The sequence below is a fragment of the Sinocyclocheilus anshuiensis genome, unplaced genomic scaffold, assembly GCF_001515605.1.
Source record: "Sinocyclocheilus anshuiensis isolate Anshui unplaced genomic scaffold, SAMN03320099.WGS_v1.1 scaffold1620, whole genome shotgun sequence".
NCBI lineage: Eukaryota > Metazoa > Chordata > Actinopteri > Cypriniformes > Cyprinidae > Sinocyclocheilus > Sinocyclocheilus anshuiensis.
The window spans coordinates 200,321-210,105 of NW_015558680.1; the positions used below are offsets into that span (position 1 = coordinate 200,321).

The window sequence follows — 9,785 nt, forward strand, 5'->3', positions numbered from 1 at the left end:
AATGGCTAATTTTCATCTTGGAATTAAAGAGCAGAAAAGAGCAAAGCCGAGTGGGTGTTAGCGGGGTTAGCGGTTCTGCGGTAGATAGCTGTGTTTCCGTAACACATATGCCATAGTGTCTGTGTTCACCATGCCCATATGCACAACATATGCACCTTTAAGTCACTCTAAAGGAATTTGCCCACTACGGATCACAGCACACATTTCTCACTGTGGTCTCCATGTGTACGCATGCTGTAAGAGTAGAAATGCTTTCCTTTTCATTTTTTTTGTCTTTTTCTTGTTTTTCTGTTTTGTTTTGTACGTTAGTTACAGTGCTTGAAGGGCAGCAATATATTGATATTCCTCAAACATCTGGTTTAGGGGTTTTTTGTCTGGTAAGGGGTCGTTTGCACAGAACAAAGCTTTAAATCTATCTATCTGTCTGTCTGTCTGTCCGTCCGTCCGTCCGTCCGTCTGTTATTCTATCATTCTTTTGATCGTTCTGTCATTCCAAGTATGTCTATCTCTCTGTCACTTTGCCTATAATGCCTACAAAGCCTATATTTAAGGCTTTTAAAACTTAAGAAAAAACAATCTGATTTTCTAGTTAAAATTACAGTTACATAAATTTTCATTGAATTTCAAATTATTTGAATTCTTCTTTCTTGCATTCAATTTTGAATTGAAATTCTACATTCTATTTGCCACCTCAATTCATTATAATATTTGCATACTAAGAAGTGATTGGTCTTCTTCTTTCTTATCCTTTTTTATCCATCTATTATCTATTTCTCTAACATTTCTAATGTTATTTATTTATTTAATTATTAATAAATTAATAACTATATATTAGACTGAAAGGTCATAACCACTCCCCTGGAAGGAGGCAACTTCTTCAGCCCCATTGGCAGGTCAAATAAAATGTAATTGTCTGCTGTAGGCAGCGGCAGCCTTTGTGGAGAGGGGAACTGACATCCTCCACGTTTTAAACATTCAATTCTCCTGCTGCGAGGAACACAGGTTTGCAAGGACACAGGCTTCACCTGTCAATATATCACAGTGACTGGCTAACCAAATGCTGCAATGCTTTTCCCTCTCTCTCTCTCTCTCTCTCTCTCTCTCTCCCTCCTCCTGCTCAGTGCCTTCATCTGAGAAATCAGCTGAAAGGTCCACTGGGACCTCAATTCAAACACTGCAACTTCAAACATATGGCACATTTTCAGCTCCCAAGGTCAATTAAAGCTATTTATTGAGAGAATGTTGCTAAATTTCCCAAGGTTTCCACTGAATTCATCGCAGAGTGCCTTGTCTATCATATTAAAAATCTGTTGACTGGTTTACGCTTTCCTTGTCGTGACTCTCCATCAAAGATATCAAAGACATCGAGACATTTTATCTTCTCTTATCGCAAACATCTTTTTTTTCTCTCTCTCCTTTCCCTAAGCGCAGCCTTGTCCGAACGCAGCTCACAATAGAAATCTAATAACATGTAAATTGGAGATAAGCCCAGATCCCTCCAAATTATATATTTTTTTACTTTCATAGTTTGTCAAGTCGATTTCTGAGCCCCTGTTTTAGCAGCACAACACATAAGGACTGAGAGAATTAACAGGAAAGGTGATTTATCATTGCTACCACACTGTCAAGGACTCCCACTGCTGCCACGGGAGGGAGGGACGGTGCGTGAGTGTGCGCACATGTTTACGTGTGATTGTGAGTATGTGCGGTGTTTTAAATTATGGCATTTCATTCCAAATGTGTTGTATTTACAGCGTCCCATTTTTATTTGCAGCTCCTCTATTATCCAGCGAAACAGTTGCACATGAAATGTTATTTGTGACACGGCTGACCTAAAAGGATTTCATAAAGAATTTTTTTTTTGAGGCAGAAAGCTGTAAACGGACCTGTCACAGCTGCTGCTGGCAGCCCCGGTGGAGAAATATCACCTGGAAAGCACAGCTTTCTCCTTCGCTCTCTTCATCATGCTGGCGTCTGGCACTGTAATTAAGTCCAAGTCAATGATTCTGGACCAGTGGCAGGAAATAAACAGCTAAAGCCAGGCCAAAATGGAGTGCTCGAAACAAGAGAATGCTCACAGACACAATCGCACTCAAGTGTGGTTAATGTAAATGGAGACTGACCAAAAAATGGCATATTTCGGTTATTTGAGAGCTGAATTGGTCATTTGAGATGAAATGTGCTGTTTGCTTTCTAATGCATGACAGATTGTTTCCTAGTAACAAAGCAATATGAACCAGCCTGTGATCCAGTATTGTGTTTGCGGCGAGGTCCTGCTGAGTCTAAAGCAGAAGTTGGTTTAAGCAATGATGTATTATTAATGCCAACACTAAATCCAGGACTACGGTGGCTGCAAACCAAACACAGGCTTCTGACATCCAATTCTCCTCTATTGTTTCTCATTTGCTGATTCGCTACATGTTTGGCATCTAAAGAACCAGAGCCATGAATGTGACAAAGAGAAGAAAACATATAATGTATTCTGTGATGTAGTAATTGCATAAAATTCATATAATTCACTCTGTTTACATGATCGGTTTATTATGGCACAAAACGATGCCATCCAACAGCATTAAAAAGAGATTTTCTTATGTTTTTTTCCCCCTGTTACATTTGATTGCAAGCAAACACACATCCATTAATCGGTCGCCCATTGTCGATAATGAACTGGAGTAAAATGCTAGTTAAATTGGGGAGAGATTGTAGGAGACCCTCCACGGATTCCCTGCACTCCTCTCTGCCTTTCCTCTATCCAAGAATTTGGACTCATAAAGTCTTAATAGTGGCTGCTGATATTCAACTGTTGGTTGGCTGGATGTTTCCAGGGCATTTGCAGATGCTCGGAATAATCTCTTATGCTTTGCCACAATCTGCTGCTGATATGGTTGAAATAAATACTTTAAACTAATTAATGTAGGACCAGCTGTTACCAAGCCTTGGCTGGCATTGGTGAATACTGATGGCAGAAGAGGGGCTCCTCAAGTCATGCCGTTTGTGTGCATGATTTAGGGAGTCATATAAACACAAATTAATTCTGTATGAGAGCCTGATTCTGGGGTTTAGTACTTAAACTGAAAAGCATGAAAAAATAGAATTGTAGGCTTTTAATGTACTATTGTATATTATGAATTAAAAAGGTATTTGTAATTCCTTATAATACACTTTATGATCAGTTGTGTTCTCATGAAAATAGAATAGAATAGAATAAAATAGAATAGAATATATAATAAAATATTGCTCACACTTAAAGCAAACACCTAACCTAATTTAATTAACCATAATGTATAGCTTATTCCACATGATTATTGCTTTAGATGAATAAATAAATATTTAAATAAGAATTATATATTTAATTAAATATATTTAATTAAAAAAAGTTTTTTTAAACATAATTAAATATCTATAGTATTTGTATAAAAACATTATTTATAATTCTATAACAAATTAGATAAATTGAGAAAAAAATGAGCATGAACAACATTCTGTCTGTGAAGACATCGCTGGACCCTTTCTGGACCCTCTTCAGTTTGCCTACAGAGTAAACAGGTCTGTGGATGATGCAGTCAGCATGGGACTGCATTATATTCTGCAACATCTCGATAGACCTGTGACTTACGCAAGGATCTTGTTTGTGGACTTCAGTTTGGCCTTCAATACTACCGTGCCTGTTCTTCTCACAGCCAAACTGACCCAGCTATCTGTGCCCTCCCCAATCTGTCAGTGGATCACCAGCTTCCTGACAGACAGGCAGCAGCTAGTGAGGCTGGGTCAACTCACATCCAGGACTCTCACGATCAGCACTGGTGCCCCTCAGGGATGTGTGGTCACCCCACTGCTCTTCTCTCTGTATACGAACGAATGCACTGCATAAGACCCCTCTGTCAAGCTCCTGAAATTTGCAGATGACACTACCATCATCTGCCTCATCCATTGTACTTCCTTTGCCAACTGAGGAAATTCAACCTGCCACAGGAGCTGCTGAAACAGTTCTACTTGGCCATCATTGAGTCTGTCCTGTGTTCATCCATAACCGTCTGGTTTGGTTCAGCCACCAAATCAGACATCAGGAGACTACAACGGACAGTCAGGACTGCTGAGAAGATTATTGGTTCCCCCTGCCCAACCTCCAAGATCTTTACACCTCCAGAGTGAGGATAAGGGTTAAGAAAATCACTTTGGACCCCTCACATCTAGCCCACTCTCTATTTGAACTGTTGCACCAGAACAGCCAAGCACAAGAACAGTTTCTTCCCACAGGCTATATCCAGCCTGAACAATTAAATCTTTTATAACTATACATTGTCCATTATAACTGGCACATTTATACATAGCATCTGAAAATTGTATATTATTTTGTAAACTACATAAACTGTACACTTGTAAATAATATATCTGTACTTTCATTAAAACAATTATGTTTTGTTTTCTCTATATTTCTACTTCTGTATTATATTGCATTATTTAAACTTATGTTTTTCTTATAATTGTGTTATATTTCATCTCTACTGTGCAATTCCTATGTATGTCTGCACTATCATGTATGTTTGCACTGTCTGTCTCTTTCTTCTGCACTGGAAGCTCAGATCACCAAGACAAATTCCTTGTGTGTGTAAACATACTTGGCAATAAAGCTCTTTCTGACTTCTGACTTTTGATATGTTGTGCATCCATAATAGATAATGAACTACAGTGTGTGTTAAAAAGCATTTTCAATTTCACTTTCATAACATAATATATACAGTATACAGGCTTTATAGAATGTGTTACTGAGACATTCTTGACTTTTAGACAGTCTGAATCATCCTGTTGTGTTCTGGTAGTTTGTGACATGGCCTGTGTGATGTCTCGTTTTGTAGCAGGCAGAATGTTGTCTGGGACTTCTGCTGTGATTGGCAGCACGCTATGACAGCGTGAAGATAGTGTCAGCGCAGGGCTGTGTGGTTTAAAGTGAGTTATGATAGTCTGTGTGTACATGTTTGTGCATGTGTGTGTGGAGATGGATTTAGGGAGTTATGAGACCTGTACGTATGTGTGTGTAGTGATGGATGCAGGCCTATGATAGCCTCTATAAGGCTGTGGCTGTTAAGATAAATGTTTGATGGTCTGTGTGTAAGCGAGTGTGTGTGTCTGTGTGTGTGGAGATAGATGTAGAGTTATGATGGTCGGTACAGCAGATGGCAGAGGTCTGCCCTAACAGAACTGATGAATGGCAGATGATGTCATATATATATATATATATATATATATAAAAATTAGCATACAGACAAATATTTAAATGAAAACATTGTCATAATAGCAATAGACTATGAACTCAGACTGAATGATTTTCCTCAGACTATAGGTTATGAAATGGAGTTCTAATTCATAAAAAAATTTAATATTGAATTATAATAATTTTGAAATTAAAAACTTTTTTATTGCAGTGCATGTGTTCCTGTAGCTTATGGTCGAGCATAGAATCAACAAAACCAAGTTTCAATTCCTAGAAAACACATACCGTTTAAATTGTTTTGGATTAAAGTGTCTGCCAAATGCATACATGTAAATGCAATGCAAGTTGGTTGTAACATAACCATTTGCTACACTATAAAGAAAATTAAATTTTTCATTTATTTATTTTATTTTATTTTATAACACAGGGTACTTTAACTTTCATTTACCCACATAATGTTTAACAAGTTGACATGGTGATTAATCTCAGAAAGCTCTTTGTAAAGACATGCTGTCTACTTTAGAGTGCTCATCCCAGCGTTTTCTCTCCTTATGACATTCAGCAGGAAGTCCCAGTGGACTAGGTGATAAAATATATACACTTTAATGTGCCAGCCCATGTTTTTATTTGTCTGGAAGACATAAAATTGAGATTTCTTTTATTTCCAGAGGGTTTTAACTGCAGCCCCACCTGTGACATTTTACACCTGCACATTTATGTGTCAACCATCGACTGAGAGAGAATAAATGATATTTATTTTACTCCTCTGTTTTGTTCTACCAGGTGCCTCTTGAATCTCATCCAATCATATCGATTTTTTTATGCACCGATTCCTTTGAGGGGTTTAATTCATTTGCCCAAAATGGCATTGCCAGTCTGCTGAGGGCGCGGCAGTAGTGTTGAAACATGGTCAATGAGGGTTCAGCACCTTGTGCCATATGGCCTTTGTTGGAGCCAGGGCCCTTGATAATCTCTACTTGCCATATGCATCTGCTTGAGTGCAGTCTTTTTTTATCAGAGAGTTTTCATGCCATATGGAAAGGGTAGGCTTTGTCTTCCAACATATCCATGCCTTCAACGCTACCAAGAACATGTACTTTCCAAAAATGCAAATGCCCATTTTTTTTTTCGAAGAATCTCTCATTCTATTGGTATGTAAAATCTCTCAAGCGTTTATAGCAGCTATAAATACAGAAGCATCAATAATAGAGTGCCGTGTGACGCTGACAGAATGGGCTATCAATCATACGTGCTTGATTGGGCATGCTTGTATAGATGTTAATTTTACATCTCACAAACAATCTGGGTGTATAAACACCAATTCGGGAAAATAATGATTTATTTTACAGCACAGTACTACATGGAGTGTGTCATCTGTTGTGCTGAATGTGTATGTTTCTCTGTTTGCCACCAGAAGAAACCCCCATGTGCACGCCAACAGCAAGAGACAGTTATGAGAGGCTCTCGTTTGCGGGTCAGACGTTACCTCCAGGATTCCCCTCACCCTTCCTCTTCCCTGATGGCCTGTCATCTATAGAGACCCTTCTGACTAACATCCAGGTAAGAGACCTATCTGTCAGAAGATCTTTAGCAGAAAGTGAAACACACTATGAATAGTTTTACTTGATACAGTTCTCCATGGTTGATTCAGATGGTCTACTAACTACTAATTGGTGAATTGGTAAAATTCAGTCATAACTATTCAGTGTGTATTAATATGATTCTGTAAGGCAAGTGAGAAGTTTGTTTCAGAGTAAATTTATGTTGAATATATGTTATGAGTGATATGTTGGGAGTCCACCTTAAACCAGCTGAGAGCATGAAAATACCCTAGACTGGTTTAAGCATTTTTTTTTCCAGCAGATATTCGAAAATGGTATTGAGTGGTGACTTTTTAACTGATTGAAGTGAAACATCCAAAAAAAACTATCAAACAACATCCAAAAATAATGTCCAAATAAACCAAATTTCTAAACAAACATTCAAATGAACCAAATCGATAAATTTGATTAATTGGACTTTCTAGTTTTAGCAATAAATTATACGTGGAAACTTCCAATTTCCAATAAAAGATCATTATCAGAGAAGTTTCCTCTGGAATTTTAGCAGACCATCAGCTGGTTGCCATAGTAACGTTTTATTTTAGCCCACTGTGGACTGGCCAGCTGACACATGTCATGATCTTATCACATCATGTGTCATAACACAACAAACACCAGTGATGCTCAAGATTACACATAATGGAAGGAGATGGCACATCAAGTTGTTTATCACAAATTATAGCAATCTTAAGCTGAAGTTGGGAAAATATTGTGAAAGGAGGCTGATGTGCAGTGATATAAACATCATGCTTGAATTTAAGTCAAACGTTCACACAGTAAGAAATATTTATGCTTTTCACATTGAATCATTAGCAGACACTTTTATCTAAAGCAACTTGCAAAAGAAGAAACATTATCTCAAAATATTAGATCTCTTAGATATTAGATATTAGAATGATTTCTGAAGGATCGTGGGACACTGATGACTAGAGTAATGGCTGCAAAAAAATTCAGCTTTGCCATCACAGGAACAAATAACATTTTGAAATATATTACAATAGAAAACAGTCATTTTAAATTATAGTAATATATATAATATAAAAACACTTATTTTTAATTGTAATAAGAAGTGTCTTTATACGCAGGGTGCAGTTGCCTGTGTCAGGTGTGGCAAAAAGTTAATATAGTACTTTCCTGGGACCTCCTCCAGCTGTGATGTTTTTCCCATCAAAACAAACGCACAGTGGCGTATATTCGCCACGACTCCCTTGATCATCACTGCGGTTGTCATGCAAGTAAGACCCAGTCAGAAAGATGAATGTAGTTGATTAACACCGCCTCTGAGACTAATGATGTGGGTACAGTATGGGGAGTGAGAGGTTTGCTCATTGCTCTTGTGATATGGCCATCAGATCTATCGCACTGCTTTCGGCCCCATTGTTAATTAGCAGGACTCAGTTCAGTCAGTCATTTTTAATCATGATTTCAGGGTAATGTTTTGATTGAACATTCACACACAAATCAACAAAACGAACCCAAGCAGAAAATTGAGATAAAGCAACTTAGTCTAAATTGGGGTCATAAGAAGAAACAATTAGTATGATATAGCCCATTGCATTTGGCTTAATTGCATGCATACAGGGAACAGTTGTTTCGAAATGGTCACCATGCGTTTGCACGGCAAATACCGCTTGAAGTGCTGTTTTGAGAAAAGCAGCTGTTTAACTCAAGATTTGATCACACTAATACAACCTGCTGCTTCACAAACTGACAAACAGAAGTTACTGTATAGGTTCATTAAGGATCTCATTATGTCTATGTTGCTTTCATAAATTTATTTAAATCATTTATATAGTTCTCAAACTTGAAAGGACAGTTCATCCAAAATTTAAAGTCCTGTCTTCATTTACTCACACTCTTATCCTTCCAAACCTGTTTTTCTATGATATTTTGAAAAATGCGGGGGCTCTGTACAACAAGAGTTACTATTGACTGATTGTTTTCTTCAAAATACTTTCCTAAGTTTAAGTGCTACTGCTCTAGCATAAAGTAAACCATTCATACAGTTCATTTACTCCTGAGGAGGTGTGTGTGGACTGTGTATAAGGTGAGTTTGTCTTCTGCTGCAGGGTTTTCTGAAGGTGGCAATTGATAACGCTCGTGCTCAGGAGAAACAAGTGCAGCTGGAGAAGACGGAGCTGAAGATGGAGCTGTTTAGAGAGCGAGAGCTCAGAGAAACCCTAGAGAAACAACTGGCTGTTGAGCAGAAGAACAGAGGTGTGTATTACTCAAACACTCACACACTACAGTACACAATTTATTATATCTTCTATTGTCACCTATGGCTGACAATACGTCGGTGGTTTCCCTAGTCCCGCTTGTTCGGTCGCTGGGGGCCTGGCTAGCGCTCCCCAGGCCGTCTCATTGGCTCGTGAGAACCATCAGACTCGGCTATGCGATTCAATTCGCCCGGCGCCCTCCCAAGTTCAGGGGCATTCGGTTCACCTCTGTGAACACAGGGACACGGTGCTCAGTCATCTCAACCGGTTGGGGCTTCGGGTCAACTGGGAAAAGAGCAAACTCTCCCCAGTGCAGAGGATCTCTTTTCTCGGCATGGAGCTGGACTCGGTCAACCTCTCAGCACGTCTCTCAATAGAGCGTGCACAGTCGATGTTGAACTGCCTGGGGTCTTTCCAGCGCAAGAGGGCGGTTCCACTGAAACAGTTTCAGAGGCTCCTGGGGCATATGGCATCCGCAGCCGCTGTCACGCCGCTCGGGTTAGATGCCCGATCGGAGTCGTGCTTTCTTTCCTGCAGGATGGGTTGGAGCGAAGGCTGTCTCCCTCCACCCTTAAGGTGTATGTTGCCGCCATTGCCACACATCACGAGGCAGTAGACGGTAAGTCTGTGGGGAAGCACGGCTTGGTCGTCAGGTTTCTTAGAGGGGCAAGGAGGCTAAATCCTCCGCGCCCTCACCTGTTACCCTCTTGGGATCTCCCCTCGGTCCTGACGGCCTTGAAGGAGGAGCCCTTC

The 9,785-nt window shown here is 39.3% G+C and overlaps 1 protein-coding gene across 4 annotated transcripts in view; it reads left to right on the forward strand.

Moving 5' to 3' along the window:
* LOC107681315 (dachshund homolog 1-like) overlaps nt 1–9,785 on the forward strand; it is a 43,587-nt gene that overhangs the window by 23,378 nt on the left and 10,424 nt on the right. For 2 of the 4 annotated variants that reach the window (XM_016477596.1, XM_016477594.1), the window contains exons 2-3: nt 6,627–6,772; nt 8,883–9,030. In XM_016477596.1, coding sequence (XP_016333082.1) covers nt 6,627–6,772; nt 8,883–9,030 — 294 coding nt within the window. Of the gene's footprint in view, nt 1–1,676; nt 1,696–6,626; nt 6,773–8,882; nt 9,031–9,785 lie in introns of those variants that run through there. The other 2 variants (XM_016477597.1, XM_016477595.1) reach the window with 2 other exon arrangements.